Raw genomic sequence first — 23887 nt, forward strand, 5'->3', positions numbered from 1 at the left:
TCAGTCAATCAAGAGCCCTCGAAGTCTTCCAACAATGGAAACATTGTGTACGCCTCGGCATACTTGTTGTCCTAGAGAACAAAGTATAGTCGACAATGCTTGACTCCCAACAGCTTGACTCTCGTAACAAGCTGAGCCATGGCTCATTCAAGGCAGCCAGGTCGACTGGCTTATCGTTTTGAAGACGACACTCATCCGAGTGAAGCCTCAAGCTCGGGCACAACCAATCTGTCGCCAGCAGATGCAATCAAGCAAGCGATCCATGCCTTGCGAGCATTCCAGATAAGCAAGAGCAGAGAGTACATCGATGAAGCAGTGGAGTTGACTGAGCACGCCACGAATTCCACACCTAGTGGGGACGACAACCTAGCGATGTATCTGACAACTTTGGCCGCAATGCGAAAACATCATTACACGGCTTCTGGGGACAAATCGAGTTTGGATGGCGCTGTCCAGGCTTCAAAAAGGGCCGTTGAAGTCTCTCGAGATGACGATGAAAACCAGAATCTGTACATCCACAACCTCGCCGCGGCGCTACAATGCCGGTACAAAGAAAGCGGCGACAATAAACATCTTCAAGAAGGCATATCAATCATGAAACACATAGCAAATTACGTGAGTCCGGAGGGAAAGACCAAGTTGCTCCAATCGCTCCTGATGCTGCAAAGACTTGCATTTGAAGACACCTCGGATGAAGTGCGCCTCGACGAGGCGATTTCTACGACAGAACTTCTTCTGGAAAATGCCGATCAAGACGGTAGAATCGAGCTGCTTTACAGTCTGGGCGATCTGTATGACATGCGTTTGGACCTACGTCGTACAATAGAACACCTGGACGATTGCATCAGAGTTTGCCGCGATGTCTTGGAAGCAATACCAGCAGAAGATGACAGGAGATCCGCCGTCATGCACAATATAAGTGTATACTATACAAGGCGGTACACTCACGATGATTGCCTCGAGGACCTCGGTCAAGCCATTGACTTCAGTCAAAAGGCCATCGGAACTACAGACATCGAGCAGGTGGAGAAACGAACGTCGCTGCTCGAAGGCCTCGCCCAGAAGTTTATGATGTGGTACACGCGAGAAAAGGAATTCCCTCCATTAGATGAGAGTATACTGGATCGACATGTGGCTGGAAAAAAGACCGATGCGAAAGATCTTCCTGAAAAGGCCACCTGGCTGTTCATGCTGTCACGAGGACTCGAAGAGAAAGTCAGCCACACGGATCCATCTCATGACTCCCTGGATGACTTGGAAATGTCAATGGTCCTGGTTTACGAGGCTCTCGAAGTCACTGTCGACAACCACAAGAATTGGGAAGATATGGTGAACGCCCTACGCAAACGGCAACGTCTATGGTCGGACCTCACCGGCAAGATTCCTGATACATCCGAGATTGCCACGCTCTTATTTCGCAAAGGAGGAAGATGGATTGCTCCCGAGCATGATGAGAATATAAGTTTGATCAAAGTGCCGTATTGCATTAAGGTCGGCGACCTGAATGCAACCGGAGACGAAGCGGCTAAGCAGCCCGTCGTTCAATGCTTCACAGCGCCTGCTAAAGTCAGCAAGGACGAGAGACAGACGTTCATACAGATATAGAGGGTTCGCAGCGTTCCAGGTCTCGATTTTTTACCTGGGAAATTCATGTCGCTATCCAAGTTTCCCTGTTTTGTTCCGATGCAAAGACCTGACGTTTTATTTCCCCTGTGCCGCTGGGCCGCCCCGTCCTTGCGGTAACGCCTCCCAAGTCATTGTGGATGTTCAAGAGATCCAAGCTAATGTACACTATATTTCCGTCCCCCAATGCCCCCAGAACTCCATCGTATTTGTTTTAGATGATTAAGATCATTGTATGTTCGTGAGAGTCGCCTGCAAGGCTCTTCCCTCGAAGCCCGATTTCTGGAGGGCAAGTCACCAGCTAAGCAAACGTGTTCCAAGTTTTCAATAAGGGCTAGCGGTAACCCCTCCTTCGTTATGCAGATCCTTGTCGCTGGAATCGGCTGTGTTTAAACAGTCCCTGGGACGCACCGTAGTGCGAATCCCACGACTGTAGACCCCTCAGACAGGTTCTTCATGGACCCTTCTTTTTGCCTTTCGACGCTCAGCAACCTGTCGGCCATGGACGCCTGCCAGATCGCCCATGAACCGCGCCCAGCTCAAGCCACCCCTCTCGAGCTGCTGGCCGAGAGCCATGCTCAGGTCCTCGTATTTTCCGTCCCGGCCCAGGCCCAGTATAGCCATGACCAGCACCAGGTTGTCGTTCGGCTGGGGCTCCGCGACGTACAGCCGCTTGCGGAGGTAGCTCAGCCGCAGGCAGTACTCCCTCAGGCTGCCGCCGAAGCGCGGCTCCGAGGGCGAGATGGCGTTGAGCTCGCGCAGCCACGAGGGGACGTCCTCGCCGGCGGCCTTGGGCAGGGCCTCTTGGACGAGGTCGTAGATGGCCTTCGGGTTGGTCTCGGATGGGTCGTAGCCGCATGCGAGGAGCGTATCGCGGACGTCGAGGCTGAAGGAGCCGGTCATCAGCAGGCACACGAGAGCGCGGTCCCGTTCCCACTGTTCGGGGGTGACACCGGCGGCATTCGCTCCGGCACCGAGGTACTTGGTGGGTGCCCACGGCGTTGAGCTTGTTGGCTCCGGCACGCCCGGATATGGCACTGTGACGTACTCGGCCAGGCCGTGGAGTCGCAGAGTCCTGACCAGAATATCATCCCACTCGTCCAGATTCTCGTTTCCCAGCAGCCGCGGGAGGGGAGGCAGGTCCAATGTTGGCATGTTCCGCCGCATATTATTATTTGGATTTGCTGAGCTCAAACCCTCCGAGAGCTCCGGCGTCGGGGGCAAGGGCAGCGTGTTGGGCGTCGCGAAGTGCTCATACTGTTGCAGCCGTTGGTACTTGCCATACTGCCGGGTGCTCGCGTTGGAATCCCTGCGATGGTAGAGCATACCCGTGATGATGTTCTGACCAGTGGCCCAGGTCGCCGATGCCCATGTCTGTCGTCGGGCTGCAGTTTGGCTGTGTTGACTCGTGCTGGCGCAGGCTGTTGATGAGTTCGATGTCCATCGAGAAAGTGGGCCTCCTTTGTCGGATGACGACATGCTTGCTTGCTGATGATCTCGAGGTGCAGATGGATGTGCCGCGAAGAGCTTCCTGCTCGGCAGACCTGTGACGGGAAGTGCAGAGAGTTTGGACCACTGATATCGAGGACCGTTTTCAGGCGATTCTTTCCTGCTTCTGGCATAAATGCTTTGGAAACAGAGCTTGGTCGGTATTCGAAATCAAGTCCCAAGTCTGGAGGCACAGCTGCCCACGCATCGACCAAGTCGACAAGCAGCAGTGAAACGGGTTATGGGGCTGTGAACTGCTGTCCGAGCTTCTGTTATTGCATCACTATCATCAATTGACTGACCACCCAGGACGCGTCTCCACCTCCTGCGCTTCGATTGGCAAATCAGGCTTTCTTTCGAGCTGCAGCTGCAGCTGCTACTGCTGCTGCTCGAGAGTCTCGGCCTGTCGGCCAACGCCACAGTGGAATTTGATGACGGTGTGGGAGCTTGCCCGCTCGGGCATGGCTAAAAATGGCTGGGCGGATCGACCTGCACGAAACATTGGTCGACGGGTGATTAACCCTGCACGATCGCCTGCGTCCCTGGCGTTGGCACGGCGCCAACGCTTCAGCTCGGATAGAAATGTCCGAGAACTGGTGAAGATATAAGGAACCCAAATTTTACTCTTCACCAGCTGGTGAAGATACCTGTCGATTTGATTCACGAGGTTTGATTCACGAAGAGATTCAATCACTTCGCGATAGCACTGCTAACGCCAACCAGACGTTTACCCAGTGTCCTCCTGTTTCCTGGGATGTTGCTTCGAGCGCGATCACTAAAGACGGTTCCTTTTCCACGCACTGCTTTGAAAGCTCACCAATCAGGATGAACATCGATCGGAAGTTGCCGAAATGTCTCGCTGATGAAAAACTTGATGATTTCTTGAATACTCTGACAGCCAGACTGTCGTCTTTTCGTATGGTCGCTCAATCCCATCAAGTTTCCAATGGTGTAGTGATCTTTCATTTTGTGCCTGGTCATGCTCAGTACGACCCGCATCAGTGCCCATATACTCTATAGCTTCGCTTGAACGATCACCGGGTCAGCTCATCAGCCTCTTTTATCGATATCAGTACATAAATTACCGCATCAGAGGTGCGATAGCTTCAAATAAATCTTCCTATTTCTGTCACCTCTTCCTGAGGTACGAAATATATTGAAGGTTTCGAAATCAAGACCATGTGAGCTGCTGCCTTACAGCGTGTACTGCTACTCTGGGGCAGATTGTAGGAAGCCTTGTCAACTGCCAAGGAAAGCTGTAACCGAGAATGGTGGTTGGTCGCACAAGAAAAGGGAGGTGAATTGGTAGAAGGTAGGGACTCAAAAAGATATTCTTGAAGGAATCCCAAGGCATCTTCACCACCTTCACAGCTACTCATCAATAACACCAACTGCCGAATGATTATCCTCGAGGCAGTTGGAGAGCCACAGGAAATATCAAATCAACTAAGGAGTAATCTTCCAACTGCTCTGACACATTCGTGTGAAGCTGACTATGTTTCACAGAGTGCAGAAATAGAGTCGATCATCATCAGTAACTACGCAAGTCGAAGACAGCTACGGCACTCTCGCATGGCTGAAAAGCAGGGTTTACAAGCAAATCTTGATCTGTGGTTTGAATCAGATTTCGCCGCGCGCACCTCGCCCTCAATTTCACTGAATCTTTTCAAAGCAAACTCAAAATCTGCGTTCGGCGTCTTCTGAGTAGCAATCGTCTGGGAGTGATATCAAGACCGAGGGTCTGACATATGACGACCGAGCTGCCGAGGAAGACTGGCTCTCTGGCTCCTTCAACTTGCGCGTCTTTCAGCTGTGACGAGCGGAGCGGGAGGATCGTCAGGCCTCGAAGGTCACAACTCTTGCCAATTCAGTAGCATTGGTCATCAACTATACCTAATACAGGTTGAAAAGCTACGCATGGATGTCAGATTGTGCGGCTAAATCTTATGGTTGTGTCAAGGGATTGCGACTTCGTAACTAGAAAAGTCGCCATGGTTGCCCTCAAGTGACACATCATACAGATGAAAGAGACTGTCCCGGAGGATAGCAAATTGTAGGTCAATTGCATCCGATATCAGAAGTACCGAGAGAGCGTAGTGTGCAGAATTAGGAAGGCGATACGTGATTATTATAAAGCATTATCATGGAGGCAGACATTTTAAGGTTAAGGTTTCGGAGCGGAAGAAACAGTGCTCAAAGCTTTTGGGAGCCCGAGGACAAGTGTCAACCCGATACACATGAAACGGTAAGAGGTACCCTCGAAGTCAGAATATCACTGGGTCCAAGAAGATCACCTTTTCAGCCCAAATACAGCTATATACTGATACCAGAACGGCAAATGAAGGAAGCTTTAAAGACACAAAGGCATGAGTCTCAGATGAGTCTACCAGTCTGTAATAATGGAACACTTTTTACTATTATTCAAGTCTGGAAGACTCTTTAAATATGACACCGAGTCCCCGACAGCGACAGGCGAATGTATTTTTGTTGCATCGATATTCAATTTAACAGCTGTTCACTCTTGATAATTGTCGAATTTTGCTCGCACAGCCATGGATAACCACGCTCTACCCTTGCTTAAAGAAACGGCAAATAAGATAGCATACAATGCTAGCAATTTGTATGCGGGCTACACCAAAGATGATGAGACCACCGAGGCCGCTAGACTGGCCATGCTGGATGAACTGATGAAGCTTCAACAGCTCACAATGCGGCCTGAGGAAGTGATGTCTCAGATGGCGATGGTGCACCAACAATTCGCCTCAATGCATTGGCTTTGCCATTTCCGGGTACCGTTCCATATCCCAGCCCAACCATCGGCAATCGAATACGAGGAAGTTGCGTCCGCTGCGAACGTGCCGGTGACAATGCTTCAGGCTGTCGCGCGCATGGCCATGACGGCCGGCTTCCTGCGCGAAACCGAGCAGGGCGAGCTAGCACACACGTCGCTCAGTGTACTCTTTGCGGACGACGGGGGCGACTTCCGGAGCTGGCTCATCTTTACGGCCCGGCGCATGCTCCCAGCCTCGATGAAGGCCGTCGAGGCCACTGAGCGATGGGGCGACACGAGGAAGGTGGATGAGACGGCTTACAATCTCGCGGCGGGGACACATCTGCCTTTCTATGAGCACATCAATTCGTCGCCCGAGATGGCGAAGGAATTCGAGGGTTACATGAAGAGTCGATTGGTGATCAACCCCATCATCACGGCTGATGAGCTCATTAGTAATTTTGACTGGGCTCGGCTGGGCGACGGGTTGGTAGTTGATGTAAGTTCCCAAACTCCACTCTGCCAGACCTAGAGCGGGCCATTGCTCACGCATAGCTATTCATGCTCTAGGTCGGAGGTGGAAACGGAGAGACAGCTATCAGACTGGCGAAAGCGTTACCGCAGCTATCTTTCGTGGTTCAAGATGTGCCCCACATGGTCGAGGTTGGCAAGAAGGCCGCGGCGAATCTGCCGTCTGCAGTTGCGAGTCGACTGCAGTTCCATGTCCATGACTTCTTCAACGAACAGCCGGTGAAAGGCGCTAGTGTCTATCTTATGAGAGGGATCATGCACAACTGGCCCGATGAAGATGCTGCGACTATTCTCAGGAACATAGTCGCTATCATTAGACCTGGAACAAGCATCCTCATGATAGACACAGTCCTTCTTCCTCCTGGCGCCATACCCGCCAGCATTGAGGGCATGCAGCGGGAAAATGATATGCGCATGGGTCATCTGATGAATACACGGGAAAGAGACTTGGAGGCCTGGCAGAAGCTATTGCACAGTGCGGGACTGAAGATCCAGTCCCTTACAAGACCTGGGCGCAGACAACAGTCTATTGTTGAGGCGGTCCTGGCAGGTGTTGACGGCAGTGCTTTAAGGCATGAGGATTAAAGCTAGGGGGAGAAATTGTATCTTCTTTTGTCTCAGGTAAAATGTGGCAGAAAGTCTGTATCTGTACTCTATAATTCACATAGAGTATGTAAGTTTATACATGAGTTTTGATCATTTATTTTCACACATTGAGATTGTAACAAGCTTCACGATATATGGAGAATATACGTGTTGACCTTTCGCCGGGCCATAAGGTCCGGTGCCTTTGCTGATTCGCCAATCTGGGAACAAGCTTCTGCCAAGTATGGGGACAGCCGGTGGGCAGGGATGCCAAGTTTTGGACTTGGGTGATGTCTGCCAAGACAACAAGACCAAAATTGGTGGATTGATCGATCGACTCGCCGCTCTTCTCCCTGCCTACAGCACTTCTCCCATCTCACAAATCCCTAACGGAGCTTACCCATGTATGTTTCAGTCACCATCCGTCACCCGAGGCTCATCCCGTCCCCCCCTGTCTTGCCCCATCGAGCTGAGGGATGTGGGGAGTTCCCTGCTTGTCCCAGCCCTGAGGTCATGTCGACGAGTTCGACGCGCTCCGCCAGGTGGTCTCGATGCTTCGATGGATCTCCACCAGTACCTGGAAATATTGTGGCAACGGCCATTTTTTTCGCACAGCCTCATGAGAACCTCTGCTCAGGCACAACATCCCACTTACACACGCCGACACGTAGACATCATGTTTCCAACTGCTCCCAGTCACCCCGTTCGGCAGCGCGGGGCCGTGTTGTACAACAGTAGTACAGTAGTCTACCAGCCGGGCACGTGCCGGGACAGTTGACGATGCAGCGATCCAGTGTGCTCCATTGGTCAAGGTGACATTATGTATCACAATTCAACCCCCTTTGATTTCAAGTGACGTCAATTTCCCTACTGTTGCCCATGTCTCGTCTTGCCCCTTGACCCTCTGGTTCATTGCCTTATAGGTACCTCTTGGTGCCCTCGCTCCCCCTTCTTTGATGCATCCTGTGACTCTCATATATCGTCCAGAGCCAATTCCACAGCAGCGCAGCGTACTAGCCACAGCCCCGAGCCGTAGGCATCGATACCCCCGGCTCTAGACAGAGCCAACCCGTCTTCCCGTTGACCAGCCTCCCCAGATCATCAGAGCAGCTTCGCTCAGTCCTGCCTTCCACGCTGCCTGGCCCAACCGCCTCATCGTCAACATGGGCATCTTCAGTCGTAAACCTCGGGACGGCCAAGCTCACGCAGCCGCAGCGCCCAAACACCATCATGACAAAGGCACTCCTTACTACTCCATGAGTACACGGCCTTCGTTCGGCCAGTGGCTCAAGCATACCTGGCTCGACATTGTCACAATGGTTGTGATGGGCGTAATTGGTCTTGGTGTAAGTCACAAAATCACCGAGGCCTTCAACAGGACTTTCACGACTCGTTGCCCGACCCCATAATTGACTCTCGACACTAGGTCTACGAAGCTCACCCAGCACCAACCCGGTCATTCCCCATCACTTTCTCCGACGGCGAGGTTGTCTACCCCGAGTTCGCCTACCCTCTTCGAAAGGAGATCGTCCCCATTTGGGCTGCTGCGTTGCTCGCCGCCCTTGTTCCCATCTTTGTGTTCCTCGTCATGCAAATCCGCATACGCTCGTTCTGGGACGTCAACAACGCTATCATCGGCCTCCTGTACGCCTTGATTACCGCCGCCGTCTTCCAGGTTTTCGTCAAGTGGCTCATTGGAGGCTTGCGCCCGCACTTCTTGACCGTGTGCCAGCCTGACATCTCTCTTGCTTCCAATAATGCCGGCGTCGTTGGGTCCGGATATAATGCTGCTGGGTTCAAGCAGATCTACTACACCAGCGAGATCTGCACCGGGGACCGCAACACCATTGACGACAGCCTCGAGTCCATGCCGTCGGGTCACACGACCGCCGCTTTTGCGGGCTTCGTCTATCTGTACCTCTACCTCAACGCCAAGCTGAAGGTCTTCTCCAACTACCACCCTGCTATGTGGAAATTGATCGCCATTTACGCACCAATCCTTGGAGCTTGCCTGATCGGTGGCGCCCTGACAATCGACGAGTTTCACAACTGGTGAGTTGGACCAACCTTGAGATTCTTACACTTGGCCTCGTACACCGTTGCTAACCTGTGTGTCAGGTACGATATTCTTGCTGGCGCCATCATCGGCACAGTCATGGCCTTTTCAGCCTACCGAATGACATACGCAGCGATCTGGGACTGGCGCATCAACCATATTCCCCTCAACAGGGGAGCGCCATTTGATTTTGCCAATGCCGAGCTCACGCATGCCACATTCACGAGGAAGGTTGGCTGGGGCGCTTCAACTGGTGGTCTGAGCGGACAACAGGGCTATAGCAATGGTCACAACGCGCCCGTCGGCAACAACGGCGTCTCGAGCGTCTCGAGGAAGCCTGTTGGTTCCAGCCGGGCTCCTGAGGCTATGGTCTAATACAGTGATGAGGTGACTGATGTCGAGGGATTTTTGCAGGTGGGGCTGACGGTGTTTTTATCACGATGCTTGTCCATCGATTCGATCACAGAAGGCACGCGATGGGAGTTACCCGGCGTTAAAGAGCGCCGGTTTAAAATCTGCACGTTCATTCTCGTCCGCTTTCATTGAAGCCGGCGAATACACGATGCCCATATGAGTTATGCGAGACAATTAATTTTATTAATTTTCAAATAATGTTTGCGTACCTCAATCATTCATGACATTCTGCCCATGGGTATCATGATATCCAACAACACCGAGCCGTCCGAGCGCCCACAAAACAAACCAGATGTCCAGAGGCAATATCCCCCTTATACCACATTAATCGGGCCAAAATATTCCCGAGGCGTCACTTCTTCCCCAGTATCTTCCCTATTAAACTCTTCCTGCGGCTGGTCTGAGCCGGTGGAGGGCTCTCGTCTTCCACATTCGTAACACTGATACTCTGCTTCCTGGCCAGTACGCTCCCCTCGGACTTGGACCCCTTTCTCGGCGTGGCGTCGCTCTTGGAGCCTTTCCTCGGCTTGCTGTCCTCGCCACGAGCCCTCCACAGAAGCCCCAACAGGCTAGCGACGATGATGGCCTCCAATTCCGGGTCGAGGTCCTTCTGCAGCAGCAGCGCACCCTCACTGTAGGGCTGGGACAATGAGAAGCCCAGGCCAACGTTGTGGTAGATCGCACGGATGCGGTGCTCGTGCTTCTCGTCGGCCGCGGAATATGGCAGTTGCTGCCCATCTCCAATGTCATCTTTGACCTTGCTTTCGTCCGTCGTCGTCGTCTCTTCCCACCATTGGTCATCGTCCCTAGCCACACCAGCTACGTCCGTCTCACCTCTGCCGCCACTCCCCAGCTCCACAAGCGTGTACCTCAGCAGCCCATGCTCGGCCGGGTGCACCTGCCACTGCAGCGTCTTGTCCTCCTCCAGCAGGCTCGGCACCGTGAACGTGAACCAGGGATTGCGGCTGCTCCCGAACCTGCCCACGGTCGGCGGCAGGGGGAAGCTGGTCACGACGCGGATGCCCACGCCCGTCGAGCTCGGCGTCAGGGTGTACGCCACGTCACCATCAGCGAGAGGCACCTGCACAGGCGGAATCGTCAGGCCGACCTCGGCGCCGCCGTAGAGCATGCGCCGGCTGACGGTGCCGTGGGTGACCAGTCCCGCGCCCGCGCCCAGGCTGCTCTTCCTGCGGGTGGCTCCGGTACTCGGGGGCACCGGGCCGGAGAGCGACTTCCGCCGCTCCAGCGGCTCGAGGTCGACCAGGTAGCTAACCTCGCTAGAGCCACGGCCATCACCGTTGGGCTTAGGCATAAGCCCGAAGCTGGTCTTGAAGCGCGAGCTGCCGATGGGCTCGTCGCGCACCGTCTCCTTGAAGTCCTTGGTGAAGTCGTACACGGGCAGGTGGGCGGCCTTGTCGTTGTGGCTGGGCACGTACAGGATGCGCGAGGTCAGGTGGGCCGGTGTGGGCGCCAGCTTCCTGCCCAGGAGGGCCTCATACTGGTCTGGCGCGGAGAATTGCGTGTATGCAGTACCCGTGGGCAGGCCAAGACCGTGGATGGCCGGGTGGGCGTAGGGGTATGGATGCAGTCGTGGGTCGACGGTTGTGTGGTAGGCCGCTGCTATTGCTATCGCGGAGGCAGTGGCCATCTTGGTTGCTTGAAAGGCAATTGTCTTCTTATCAATCAATTATAGCCTGCTCAGCTCTTCGAGACTGGGACTCGGTTCAGAAGCGATTGGTGTCCTCAACAGACGTCTACTCTGCTCAGCAGGAGACTATGTGTGCTCGCTACAAGGGCACAGAGAATTGCTCAACTAAAGTAGATAAGGGAAGATTGTGATTACATGTGCACATCATGAATGTTGTTGTCGATGACAGTCATGGCGTCGAGCACGTGAGGACCCGGCATCTTGGTATCGGTGCGGGGTCATCCCATCCTCCATCCCTTGTTTCCCCATATCTCCACATCCACCAGCTTGTCACGAGATCGGACTTAGCCCGTCCGAGAGGGAGACCAGTCTGAGAGTAACGCGGATGGGTGGAGCTGTCTTCCTCCGGATAGGGGTGACGCCAGCGGCGCGCTTTAAGTCAGGTGTCCAGGGTGTTAAAGTCGTAGCACCAGGAACATCACCCAGGTAGCGTCATGAGCACCTTATCTGCTGTTTGGACGGAGCAGTATTCAACTATTCAGGGTACTTTATAATGGCATCACTGTAAGGTCTTTGCGACACACTACACAGATGTGTACACAAATCTTCTCATTGAAAGCCTTGGCTCCTAACATAAAAATTACCAATTTCTTTAGGATTGTGTAGCTTCCCGTGCTGCGCATAACCCCCGTCCGTCAAGATGAACGTCCGCCGTCAGCTTCGTACGGTGTTGTCGACATCCCAACACATCTGCTATTATCCGAATGGGCCATGTTTGCATTTGTTCAACCACCACATTCAAGTACTAAGAGCTCCAGATATGGTAAGGCCCATCAGGCCACTTGCGCTCATCCGAGTCCTCCCAGACCTGATGCGCCCTCCACGCCGCCCAGCTGCCAAGCACAACAAACGCGAACCAGTGCCCAAGTGCCTTGCGCTTCAGTTCCTGTCCGCCGTGGAGCCAGACCACGAAGCCATCTGCGAGCCCCGCGAGGGCCAGGACGACCACGAACGCTGTGACTGCGCCCACATTGCCTTGATACTGTAGTGCGACGAGCGCGAGGCCGTAGGTGACTTCGCGAGTGCCCTTCAGGAACATGAGCGGGGAGTGCTTTTCGGTCTTTGCATTCGGCTGAGCATGTTCGAGGGGTAGACCGAACCTCTTGTATTCCTGTCGTGGTCGAATGAAGGCGTGAAGACCCAGCAGAATCAAGCCGCCACCCAGAATGTAGGCGAGCAGAGGATTCAAAGCGCTCACGAGACGAGCGGGCCTCTCAGGAATCATCATTTTAATATTTGGCTGGTCGAGTCTCGTTCCAAACGTTGTGGAGAGGAGGATAAATATTAGCCCCGAGTTGAAGGGTGAATAAGGCTGTAGAGTCGTTGGTAAGTGATGTCCAACGGCGCAGCGGGTCATGCGATAATAAATAAGCAGTTGGAGTTGCTGCCTGTTGCAAATCTGACACGTCTCTTTCAATGCATTGTATGGTAAGATGACAGCTTGGCGGTGGGTCTCGAACTCGCTCGCAGGCTCCAGGGCGATTCCAATAAAAGATCGTTGATCTGAATGTGTATATCATGAGTTATTTACAATAATAGTTGGATTAAAAGGAAACCGAAGTTCTTTGCAGTTTTGTATGGAGGGTGCGGGAACCCACCCCTTTCCAATGAAGAATCACATCATAGGCCATATACTCCTTGAATCCAAACTCACGTTCTGTTATTCGAGCATGGCAGGTGACACCTTCAAATTCCACACTGTTGAGACAATATACCTCCCAGCACACAAGGCATCGACACAGCCTGCCAAGAAGCAGCCCCCATCTACTGCCCAGCTAAGAAGCCGACCGGCCTCGTCGCCGGGGTGAAGCCGGCCGCACCGTATCCTCCACGCCGGCACCCACGGAACCCGTTACCAAGCCATCAGCCAGGAACACTTCAGCTTCGACTTTCACCAATGACGCCGCTAGCATACATGGGAGCAGCAACAATCAAAGCTCAAAGCGGTCCGCATCTTCGGGGTCAGCTAGCACCGACTGGGACGTAAAGCCGCCTACGCCACCAAAGCTCTCGAGAGGCCCCAAGCCAGGTGAATTTATGCCCTTCGCAACCCTCAAACTGCCCACAGGTTTTCCAAGCTTGAGAGACGTGGTCGCGCAGGCAGCAGCAAAGTCCACCAAGGTAGCAGCAAAGCCAACTGCTTTGGCTGCACGTCCAGCTCCCTAGAAAGGAAAGAAGAAGTGATGTTGTTGGGACCTCTTTGCTTCATCGTGGTGGAAGTGATTGAACCGCTCCATAGAGGTTAGGTGAGCCATCCGGCAATGCGGTCTTCCATTTAAATGGTCTCGCTTCTTCCGTTGCATCTTGTCCCAGGTCTCCATGAGGGCTCCTGTACATTTTGTATGGGTACTGTAACAGGCGTATATTGTTTAATTGGCAACAGTGTATCTTGTTGGTGTAAGACAGCTGGTTAAGTTGGTGAGCGAACATGGTCTCTCTCGCGATGTGGGCTTGGTGGTTGACCTCATCAATGATCATCCTGTTTCGCTAGCCGAGAAGACAAACACCCGGACCATGGGTGGCATATAGACCGAGGACCGCAACCACCTCATGAAGCCCGCGTACCACCTCTACCTTGTGCTAATCATCCTCCAATGCCCCTAATGCACTAGGACGTCGGAGTCAACTTTGATTTGGTAGATATATGTCTTGTGTCACTTCCAGACGTGAAATGATCATCCACTGAGCAGTCGCCACGAGAACAAGGCAGAAAAAAAGGGATTCGCTTTTTAGTCGACATATTACTTGTTCCTCTAATTCTGTCGAAGTCACCGTCGATGTCACCCAAGAATCCCGAACTCGATTTCGGGTCAGATTACAAACGGGCTTCATTTCAACATGCCTAAATCCGTCACCAATTAAAACGTAAATAATCACCACATATCCGTTGACTGGTCTAAGCCCTCTTCGTTATCAAAATTGTGTAGATTCTCTGTCTGAATGAAAGGGGGGCATCCAGCTCTGCACCAGCCCCATCGAGAGAAAGAGTACTGCACCGTAAGCGAGTTCTAGGGAGGCATGGAGCCTGGCGTAGTGAAATAACTGCCATCTCTCTTGCCGCTTAGCCCCCCCTCAGATTGAAGTGCCGCGTCGTGCTCCTGAGTCTGATAGTCTGAGTAGCGAGATGCTTCTCCTGTAGACAACTCGACGCCTCCCAGTATTCCAGCTGGCGAGTTTCCCCCAGGCTTATGCGAGTCAGTGAAGAGCGGCGCCGATATGATAGACGGGAAAGTACTGGGTGGCGGCTCCTGTACGGGTTTGATAATGGTGTTGGCGTCGAGCTCCTGGCGAGCCACCAGGCGTACCAAGGGGAGGCTTATACCCTCCATATGCTTGGCGAGATGGACAGTGAGGCTTTTCCACGTTAAGAACTCCTTGCCGCAGAATCGGCATGGCTCGTCTTTAGGCCTTGATGTACTCTCCTGGTGGCATCTTTCGACTTTTTGCCAGGTCAGGTCTTGTCCTCCCCAACGCTTAATAGCCGCTTTAGTCTTCATTTTAGGTTCCATAAATTTGTGCTCTCGAACGAGATGCTGGAGGAAATTATCTCTTCGGTAGCAAGTATGTCGACAGTCGTCAACGTCGCACGTCCACCACTCGAGGTGCTGTTACGATTGTCAGTATTGCTGTTCTTTTAAGTCTGGGAGAGAGCTGACCCTATGTCCTTCATTTTCGTGCCGCACCCAGTCGGCCTTGCGCTTGAATATCTTAGGCTCGCGGCATCGATCCCAAGTGCACGTATAAGGTTGTATATCTTCGTGTACGTGTCTGGTCCAGTCAGAGGGGTTCTTAAACGCTTTTACCAAGAAGCAGATTTGGCACTCGAACTGTGCAGGAAAAGAGGTGATCGGCGGCAAAGGAATATTTGGCGGAAAGAATGCCGTGTTCCTGGCTTCTATCAAAGGCGTGGCATCATTCGAGTCTGCCTCATAGCCTGCTTCATAATTCGCAAAAAAAGCGTCCATTCCACGCATCTCTTTTGTCGCACGCAATGATACGGCTTTGCCGCCAGAGTGGATACACATCTTTCCAGCTGGGCAATTACCTGTCATAGTCTGTTGCACATGTCTGACTTTTTGATGTAGAAGAGCTTTATAGCGAATGACTTGTTGATGAGCCATACGATCAGTCAGGAATGTGTTCTGTTCCGCTAGCCTTGGATTCATATTCAGCACTTGCTGCCTAAAACCTGCAAAAGTAGGAGTGATTTCGTCAATGACGTCGTCAATTGGCGTCCCGACGCTGTTGCCATGATCGCTATAGGATTCCTCTGACGACCCACCAAGAACAAACTTAGCTCGAGACTTCGGCACCTCGAATGTCTTTGTTGCTGGGGAGGACTGGGAAGCCGGGATTTCGAATGTTGTGTTAGGAGGGTGGACGGCTGTGGGAACCAAGGAGCCCATATCTGGAGAGACAGGGTCGGCGGAATCCGCAGAAAGATTCCTGTGTGATGCAGCCTCAAGAACGTTGCCGAATTCGCCGGCCTCTTCATTAGTGCTTGATTCTTGATCGGACAGGGGTTGAGGCTGCAACATCTGCTGGTGCCCTGTTTCTGAGGCAGCGGGGCTTTTATTTTGTGAGGCAGTTCGAGAGAGATGCCCTTCATCAAGATTCTTCTCTTTTGTCGCCACTACATCCTCGATTATGGCTTGATCATTTGTCTTGTTCTTCCTTCGGTCTTGAAGTTGGATAAGGACAGGGTCTTCGCGAGGCTCGGGGAGGCTCGACTGCTTGACTTGTTGAAATACAGCGGCCCAACGATCGTCGTGACCATGTTGGTCGGGCACATTTCCATCCACAGGTGTTCCAGCAGCTATGTCCTCGAATATAGGCAAAGGAAGATCGTGTGTGTTCTTTTTCTTTACAGCGCCAAGGCCAAGACTTGATTGCCGCGCATTTGAGTCCGCATCGTCTCCATCGCCGCGGTCAGGAAGTGCTAGTAAGGCAATGGCCTCGAGGTGCTCGAGAATGTGGTTCTGCATTCTCTGCTCGGGGGTAATATCCGGTGCTGCGTCATCCGTGGTCTGCGCGTTCACTAGCCGGGGAACAAACTCGCAACAAATCGGACACTTAGACTCGGCCACCGAAAGTGTAAGGTTGAGAACGGTGAAAGTGTTTGGGGCTGGCAAGGTGCCCTGCTTGATGAGACCAGGCAATTGGGATTCTGTGAAAGTATCAGGGTGTTCTCCCCGTATATGGTCCTCCAGGTCCTCGGATGAGCTAAAGACCTCTCGTTCATGGCCAATAGCTTGGCAGGAGTAAACGATCGTGTGCTGCCATCGAAGATGCCCAAGCCACTCCTCTGATGTCTTGAAGAACGTGTGGCTCTCTTTGCAGTCTTCGAAGAGGCAAACGAACGGCTCAATGTCCATCAGAATATGCCGCGTCCAACGAGGCTCCTTCATTTCTTCCTGTCTGACCAATCTTGAACAGTAAGGGCATTGGGCCTGATCTTGGCCATCAAGATTTGGTGGTGGTGGCACGTCGAGTCGTTGTCGTCTGACCACTGCCGCCTTCGTGATTCTCGATAACGCGGTCGACTTTGCATAGTCCGCAAATTTGGCACGGTTGACGGATGAAGCATTGGTCTTGGAGAAAGCTACGCTGTGCAGCATTGGTTGGGCGCGACCCTTGCCCCTGACACTAGAACGGTCGTGGCGTTTGCCAGAAGTTTGATTCAACAGTCCCGCCCCAGCAGCTGGCGTTCCCGTGTCTTCTTCGTCCAGCATCGCGGCTGCAAATGCCCACTCAAGGCCGTGATTAAGCTTCGACTGGTGGCGTTGTCTGTATCGAATTTTCATCCGCCGAAAAACCACAGCCGCGACTAAGCGATTAATTAGAAACTCAGGTGCCTGCGGAAAGTGTGTTTTGATGTGGCTCCATGCGTGGTCTTGAATATCTTCAAGCTCTTCAGTCTGTCCCCTTTCTTTCAGCTTCTTGATAAGCTCCCGGACTTTGGCATCCTCAGAGGAGGATACAGGCTTTCTGAAGACTGTAGCCAGCCTGTAAAGTCTATCGATCACATTGTTGGCTTCCTTGACAAAAATTGCGGAAGGATCCTGACCTTCGACGCCATCATTCGAGCCCGAATTTTCTGCGCTTGAATCCAAGCTCAAAGAGGCAGATGAAGATCCCGAAGAGATTGGACCTGTGTCCCCCCCTCTGCCCACCTCATTAACTTTGTCGTCGGTTTCTTCAAGCAATGGTGGATGAACCGCTTTGAACAGACTTTGTTTCAGCTTGGCCGTCATCGAAAAAAGCACTTGGACCAGATCTGGATCGTCGCGAAGCCGATTGTCCAAAGAGGCATTTTCGGACGCAAAGACACCGACATTTCCTGCCCAGATCTTCAGTCTGAACAGAATGTTGGCGAGCTCCAACCGCAGATTTGAATTTAGAGTCTTGTCGGTCTGGGCGGGAGTAAGAATTTGCACGCATTCGCGGACTTCGTTTGAGACTGACATTTTGATGGCATGGAACAGTTGTGCACGCCTATCATCCTGTGGCGGGCTGGGCTGGATGAGCTTGAATAGAGGTAGGAATGTGGCTGGAAATAAAGAGCCTTACTGCATGGAGAAGCGGGGTGAGATGATAGCCAACAATCTTCGCAGGCCTATCAGTGATCAAGAATGAGAATAAATGCATGTGTGACGTTGTCAAAGGTGGGGTTTGCACGTCAAATTTTGTGTTAATCTGACAGATCTAACCACAAACTGCTTCACAGTCAAAATAACTAGGCAGGTCAAGAAGGTATCGGGTCGTTGCTTTCTTCTCGAACCAACTTGGAGCCATGTCGGGCTTCGAGGTGGCAGGAGTTGTGCTTGCCGTCTTGCCTTTCTTCATCGAAGCCGGCAAAGCGTACGGCGACCATGCCACTGCGCTCCAGAAGGCGGTGACGCGGTCCACAAGGGACAAGGAGTTGCAGGAGTTCTACGAAGAGTTCTATTGGGACACCTACGAACTACGGAAGAACATTGAGAAAGTCGTCCTGGTACTTCCCAGCCTGTCTGACGAGCGAAAGCAGCAGGTCATCCGCAGCACCAACCTCGACACTTGGGACCAGGCCCAGGACGTGGCGGCAGCGCTGCAAGACTTTTTGGGTGCCGACGACTACGATGCCTTCCAAATGGTTATGGGAAAAGTCTTGGAACTACTTGCGCGTCTTATCAAAGACAAGACGGTACATATATCGAAGTCAGAGAAAGTGAGTTCCACTCACGTGGCGTCGTAAAGCCACCGGGCATGACACACGGGTGAGCTGAAAGTTGACAATCTGCCCTTAGGACCACAGAAAAATGCTGGAAAAACTCAAGAACTTGCAAAAGGACCGTGCGGATAACAAGACATCCACCAGCCTCTGGGAACGCTTCAAATTTCTCAAGGAAGAACGCCGCTCAACGTATCTGAAGAATCTGAAAAGGTGGAATGAGAGATTCGGAAAGGTCGTCGATTCCGCCTGCGAGGCAGCGAACGAGCGTAAGGCCGTTGTGATGCATCAGAAGGAGAAAGGACCTTCGACCCGCCTGCGTACCCTCTCCAAGAGACTCTTCAGTGCGCTCTGGAGACGCTGGTCGTGCAGCTGCGAGACGCCCCACGAGGCGAGATTCTGTATCGCCACGTGTGGCCGCAATTCGAAGAATGATCTCAGCAAAACCAGTATCACCTTCGATTTCCTCATCTCGCATCACCAGTCGAAGTGGTGTGAGGGTACGGTTGTGATCGAGTCTATGAAGTAAGTTTCAGTGCATCTCGGAGAAAAACCTAGTATATCGACAAAAACTGACCAACCTCTCAAAAGCCTCACAACATCTCAAGACCGTGCCGAGCTTCGAAATGTCTGCGAGGCCATCACGTCAGGAATGAACCCTGCTAAGTACAGCGTGCAGCTCCTCGTGGAAGACTCCGAGCTATCCCAACGGATATGGAGGCTCAATATGCAAGAAGCCAAGCTTCATTATCCAGAAGCGTTTCCTGCCATCTCCTTTGAAACACTGCTGAGCCGGCCCATGCCATCACTCATCGAAAGACGACGACTCGCACTCACCTTCGCCTACTCGTTTATGCAGCTCTATGAGAGCCCCTGGCTGAGCGGGCAATGGGAGAAGAAACGCATGCACTTTTTTCGTATGGCCTCCGGAGACCCTGATTTGAAAAGACCATTTCTCAGCGCCTCGTTCGACCAGTTCCCCTGCGGGCCAGAACCAGTTGATCTACGCCGTTTCCATAGGAACTCGGGAATTTTGAGGTTGGGAATACTCCTGATAGAGGTTCACATATGGAAGCCCCTTGAGCGTTTCAGGGACGAAGATGACCTGATAAATGGCCAGCCTACTCCGAACACAGACATGGAGGTCGCGAAGCGTGTGTTGAAGACACTAAAAGGTGATTGCTTCCAAACATACACGAGCGCGATTGAATCATGTCTAAGCGTGCCGTGGGTCTCATCGGTGTCAAGGGTCAGCTTGGATGACCCTGAGACTTGGTTTGGCATGTATCGTGACATTGTCGAGCCTCTGGAGAAGGAGGTGAATTTGGGGAACTTCAAGCCAATAATGTAGAAGTGATGTACAAATAGCAGAGCCGTTTTCACGCGGACAAAACATAATGTCTCAGGCCAAGTTGTTTCGGGAGAGAGGCAGAATAGTCTTCTCTTCAACCGTCAGGTAAATTTGCGACGCTCTCTGGAGGGTCTACATCGGAACCTAGGACGCCCATACCATACGAGTTAACAAGCGCTCGAAAGTCCCTTTTCTCATTATGAAATTGACCATCAGGAGATATCATTGCTTGCGAAACCTCCTTGGCGACCGACAAGGTCTTTTTTTTCCTTTGGCTATGGTGCAAGCCTGTAACAGCATCGGCTTGTGTAGGGCTCTGCCACGCCATTTTTAATCATGAACTCGAGCCTCTCTGCTTTAGTGACCAGGTTTCGGTAGGCCTCCCCGAGCGAAGAATTGATCGGGACGTGATAAAGCTTCCCGTCGTAGCGAGCGGTATACAAAGTCGCACGTACTGCCCGCTTCTTTTTCTTCTCATTCTTTCCCATCTTCTCCTCCGTTGCAGCATCGTCACCATCACCGTTCGAACCTTCCACAGGGTCAGGGAGGTTGTTGCATGCCACACCGAGGTCCGGGGTTGAGTTGCCGCGGGTGAGATTCTGGTCTTCGTCGTTACCAGATACACAGATGGTCATGTTGATGGGGTCTTTATCGTCGCCACGCATTACATCTGGCTTGTCTTTGTCCATGTTGTTGGTACCGGTGGTGGTCGTGAGAACAGCAATTGGTTGTAGGAGCAGCAGTAGGTTGGTCAGTATGACGAGCTGCATTTTGAGCAAATTTAGGCAGGGCAAGCAATATTTAAGCTTGGTGCGGCTCTGGGAGACTAACTAGTGACTAGGTTTTAGTGGTATAGATAGAGCACTAGATGTGTAAACTTTGTAGCTTAGGCGCGTACCCAAGGTAGTTTCAAAAGCTTGATGGGCTTTCATAGTCCCATACAGATCAGACAGTCAGTTATATATCCAAGAAGCTACAAGAAAGACTGGAGTAGAACTCTGACAGCCCATTTGTATGATATCGCTTAACACGTTGACAACTCTTTGGGTCGTGCCCCTTCCTGCGCTGGACAGGCCAATTTGAAGTCACTGGAAACGATGAGGCATCAATCGTATATCCGAGCGCATTTACTCCATTCATAGCCCTGGAAAGTCGAAAACCGTATCCGACAACTGGTTGTTAGCTGGAGGTGTCATTGAGTGATGAATTAGAGCCACTGGTAGGGCTGACAAGGTATGACACGTCATCGTCAACTAATCACTAGCGAGCGTTCTAGAAGGACCATCCTCGAGCTCGCTTATTTCTGCCTACTTAGGCCCAAGTGCGCAGCACATAGGGAACAAACCTTGGTAACTTATATAGAGAAGGAGTACGGTATTGCCCTGTACCACGACGTGCAAAACGGAGTACTTGTAGCTATCCATGGATCGTCCTTTTTGTTTTGTGCTTAGGGGGAGGGGCAAGGAGGGTGAGGGCAGTGGGGACCTGGGAAGATACTGCAAAGTTCCACGTAGAAGTGGCGCCTAGCAGAAGCACTCCAATGATACATCGTCTCATATAGGAGGAAGAAATTCCAATCAGAACAGTACAAGTTGTTATGCCAGGCACTGGTAAATTCTTTAACGATCTAGTAATTCTATTTAATACCTCTTCTTTGCCCATTCGCTGACTTTCTTCGTAAACCTCACGGATCTCGCATCTACAGCCCTGTTGAACAGATCGCTCACCCAGAAAAGCACAAACGTGTTTACAAATGCCCCCATAACCCACCTCCTCATGTACCTCGCGTTTGCTTCGTCCCATATCACTTGCGCAGCATCAAGTTGGTTTTGCTGCACAAGAGACTGGGCTTCTTTGTCCGCATCCATCCATGCATACCATGCGGGACGCAGATATCGCATTCCGACAATCTCATTGACGCTGCTATGACAGAGGTACATGGAGTAACTAAGGTCGCCTAGATATGAGGCAAAACGGTTTGTGAACAGGCGCTGCAATAGTGGCTCGTCGTTGCCGTTCTGTCGGATAGGTGGCGAGTACATCAGCGCTAGCATTATGAGGATGCCGCCCCAGGATAGCCAGAAAAACTGCGTCATGGTCTCGTTTCCGTGGTATGGGGCGGGCGTGTACTTCGCGGCAAGTGTCTGGTATCCTGTGGACTGCGCGCCCAGACTCTCTGGCCAAGAGCAGAGGTGGCAGCCAAGGAGAAACCAAAAGATAGTCGTGGCGTGGCCGAGATAATGGATCAATCCGTAATTTTTCCAATGCTTCTGCCCAAATTTTGCCTCACCATCATTTACATTCTCCTCGTCTGATAAGCTGTATTCGTGGAAGGGCGGCCATGTAATCGACAACTCAGCTAGCACTGGGCCAGCCAGGAACATAGCCTGGTCACAGAATCCTAGCTGAAAGGCCCACGCTATAATGAACAGCAGGACGGAGGTTCTGACCCATGTCTTTGAGCGACAGAGGGCAATCATTAACAGAAATATCATCATTGACCCGTTCCACTCGACCGGAATGGTCCACAAGTGACCGTCGTATGGATTTGGGAACTGTGTCGTACGCCCAGGGGCAAATTGAAATGGATTGAATTGGCCGCCCAGTACCGATAGCCAGTGCCAAAACTGTTCAGAGGCAGTTCGAAGGGTCGGAGGAATGGTTGCTGGGTTGTTGTCGACTATTGGCTGATGAAGAGTAGGCCAGCGAGCCAGCACCGCGATGATGGCCGTTTGGACGACGATTGAAGGGTAAAGCCGGAACGGTCTGCGAAAGACTGACCCCGAGATTGAATCCAGAACTTTCTCGCTGTTTAGTTTGGAACCACTCGCTTTGATGATTGATATCGTCTTAACGGACAACACAAAGCCGGAGATCAGGAAGAAAATGGACACGCTTGCTCTCCCAGAATGAATCACCCTGATGATTGGTAATTGCCAAAACAGGTGGTTTGACTCAGCAGATCCGTAGCCGTTGCGTAGGATTGGGAACCAGAGATAAGAGTAGTGGAATATGTACACAATGAAAGCGGCGACTCCGCGAAGCCCGTCGAAATACGCCGTTGGCCGAGGCGGTGTTGTGCTCTTCGGTCTAGATCGGCTATAGAGCCTGTTGCTGATGAAGGACGGCAGGATAATCCGTGACGCGACAATAACACTCTGCCTCACACCGACACGCCTTTGTTGAGAAGCCTGATTGACATCCATTGACGGTTGTTTCTCCTTGATCTCGAAGCCATTCTCGTTGTCAACGGGATTTGCGTCAATTGTCCAGCTCGGAAGAAAATCAGTGCCCATGATCCGTGTGTACCTGCCCTGGGAGATACCAAGAGCAGGTAGAATCTGGTTTAGGACCATTTCGGCTCCAAAAGAATAGGCTTTGTAAGGGCCGTCTGGGCGATAAGGTTCAAGAATCTGTGAGAAGCTGACGATGTTGAACCTCAGCGAGGGCAAAGAGGCATTACAGACGTTCAGACCATGGTTTATGTGGAAGTGTCTGGCATTTTCAAACCTCCGTTCAGACTAAACCGGGAGAAATTAGTCCCTTTGGCAACTCCCAACCTCAATTACCATTCTTCATGTCTCTATTGTAGACGGCTGGCAATCGCCGTCGTGCTTTCGTGACAGTGCGTGGCCTCCATGTCTGAGACATCCCACTTCGTGCCACGGCGCGGGCTGGTGGCGGGCAAACATGTCTATGGAATGTCAAAACTAAATGGTTTGACTCGCTTATTTAGATTATGACCTTGGCACGTCGTTTCGATTGGCCCGCGAATGAGCATTCCGTCTTAGATATGCCAAGTCTCAACGGTTCTGGGAGACACGGACCAAGACGTTGAAGAAGATGGCTTGGACAAGCCCCCTTCGCTCGGGTGTAAACTCTTCATAGCACCATTTTAATCCATTGAGGAATGGCCCCGCTGTCAAATTCTTGAACGTGATTTGTTCGACATGTGAAGCAAGGCGTGAACCCCACGCACCAGTGATATCCCCCCTTCTCCCTGCAAATCCACGAATGAATGCAGTAGTGTATTTGCAGCCGGTTTGGATTGAACATGCAATCTTGCTCGAGTGATTGTTTATGCATGAAATATAGAAACAGACCTCTGCGTCGCGAGACTGTAGTGCCCTGCATATGTCTCGTGTGGTCGC

General features: G+C 52.1%; 11 protein-coding genes across 11 annotated transcripts; 5 read left to right on the plus strand and 6 right to left on the minus strand.

Annotated features, from left to right (window-relative positions):
* Positions 1-138: 138 nt before the first annotated feature.
* Positions 139-1605, plus strand: J7T55_001604 (uncharacterized protein; the record flags this gene model as incomplete). The annotated part of the gene is made up of 1 exon (XM_053130083.1): positions 139-1605. One exon carries the CDS (start codon positions 139-141, stop codon positions 1603-1605), a length of 1467 nt encoding a protein of 488 aa, XP_052991864.1.
* Positions 1606-2064: 459 nt separating this feature from the next.
* On the minus strand, positions 2065-3102 carry J7T55_001605 (uncharacterized protein; the record flags this gene model as incomplete). Its single annotated transcript, XM_053130084.1, has 1 exon — positions 2065-3102. One exon carries the CDS (start codon positions 3100-3102, stop codon positions 2065-2067), a length of 1038 nt encoding a protein of 345 aa, XP_052991865.1.
* Positions 3103-3247: 145 nt separating this feature from the next.
* On the plus strand, positions 3248-3580 carry J7T55_001606 (uncharacterized protein; the record flags this gene model as incomplete). Its single annotated transcript, XM_053130085.1, has 2 exons — positions 3248-3360; positions 3421-3580. 2 exons carry the CDS (start codon positions 3248-3250, stop codon positions 3578-3580), a joined length of 273 nt encoding a protein of 90 aa, XP_052991866.1.
* Positions 3581-5663: 2083 nt separating this feature from the next.
* On the plus strand, positions 5664-6997 carry J7T55_001607 (methyltransferase; the record flags this gene model as incomplete). Its single annotated transcript, XM_053130086.1, has 2 exons — positions 5664-6380; positions 6452-6997. The coding sequence occupies 2 exons, from the start codon at positions 5664-5666 to the stop codon at positions 6995-6997; spliced, it is 1263 nt and encodes a 420-aa protein (XP_052991867.1).
* Positions 6998-8160: 1163 nt separating this feature from the next.
* J7T55_001608 (pap2-domain-containing protein) lies at positions 8161-9428 on the plus strand (the record flags this gene model as incomplete). The annotated part of the gene is made up of 3 exons (XM_053130087.1): positions 8161-8343; positions 8424-9049; positions 9116-9428. The coding sequence occupies 3 exons, from the start codon at positions 8161-8163 to the stop codon at positions 9426-9428; spliced, it is 1122 nt and encodes a 373-aa protein (XP_052991868.1).
* Positions 9429-9819: 391 nt separating this feature from the next.
* J7T55_001609 (uncharacterized protein) lies at positions 9820-11115 on the minus strand (the record flags this gene model as incomplete). The annotated part of the gene is made up of 1 exon (XM_053130088.1): positions 9820-11115. One exon carries the CDS (start codon positions 11113-11115, stop codon positions 9820-9822), a length of 1296 nt encoding a protein of 431 aa, XP_052991869.1.
* Positions 11116-11920: 805 nt separating this feature from the next.
* On the minus strand, positions 11921-12403 carry J7T55_001610 (uncharacterized protein; the record flags this gene model as incomplete). The annotated part of the gene is made up of 1 exon (XM_053130089.1): positions 11921-12403. One exon carries the CDS (start codon positions 12401-12403, stop codon positions 11921-11923), a length of 483 nt encoding a protein of 160 aa, XP_052991870.1.
* A 1780-nt stretch (positions 12404-14183) lies between these two features.
* On the minus strand, positions 14184-17642 carry J7T55_001611 (uncharacterized protein; the record flags this gene model as incomplete). The annotated part of the gene is made up of 4 exons (XM_053130090.1): positions 14184-14607; positions 14703-14780; positions 14998-15109; positions 15299-17642. The coding sequence occupies 4 exons, from the start codon at positions 17640-17642 to the stop codon at positions 14184-14186; spliced, it is 2958 nt and encodes a 985-aa protein (XP_052991871.1).
* A 326-nt stretch (positions 17643-17968) lies between these two features.
* On the plus strand, positions 17969-19736 carry J7T55_001612 (uncharacterized protein; the record flags this gene model as incomplete). The annotated part of the gene is made up of 3 exons (XM_053130092.1): positions 17969-18382; positions 18462-18910; positions 18977-19736. 3 exons carry the CDS (start codon positions 17969-17971, stop codon positions 19734-19736), a joined length of 1623 nt encoding a protein of 540 aa, XP_052991872.1.
* A 275-nt stretch (positions 19737-20011) lies between these two features.
* J7T55_001613 (uncharacterized protein) lies at positions 20012-20506 on the minus strand (the record flags this gene model as incomplete). Its single annotated transcript, XM_053130093.1, has 1 exon — positions 20012-20506. The coding sequence occupies one exon, from the start codon at positions 20504-20506 to the stop codon at positions 20012-20014; it is 495 nt and encodes a 164-aa protein (XP_052991873.1).
* Positions 20507-21376: 870 nt separating this feature from the next.
* On the minus strand, positions 21377-23092 carry J7T55_001614 (uncharacterized protein; the record flags this gene model as incomplete). Its single annotated transcript, XM_053130094.1, has 1 exon — positions 21377-23092. One exon carries the CDS (start codon positions 23090-23092, stop codon positions 21377-21379), a length of 1716 nt encoding a protein of 571 aa, XP_052991874.1.
* Positions 23093-23887: the final 795 nt, after the last annotated feature.

Source organism: Diaporthe amygdali (genome assembly GCF_026229845.1).
Source record: "Diaporthe amygdali strain CAA958 chromosome Unknown NODE_21_length_814164_cov_65_183785, whole genome shotgun sequence".
NCBI classification, from domain to species: Eukaryota; Fungi; Ascomycota; class Sordariomycetes; order Diaporthales; family Diaporthaceae; genus Diaporthe; species Diaporthe amygdali.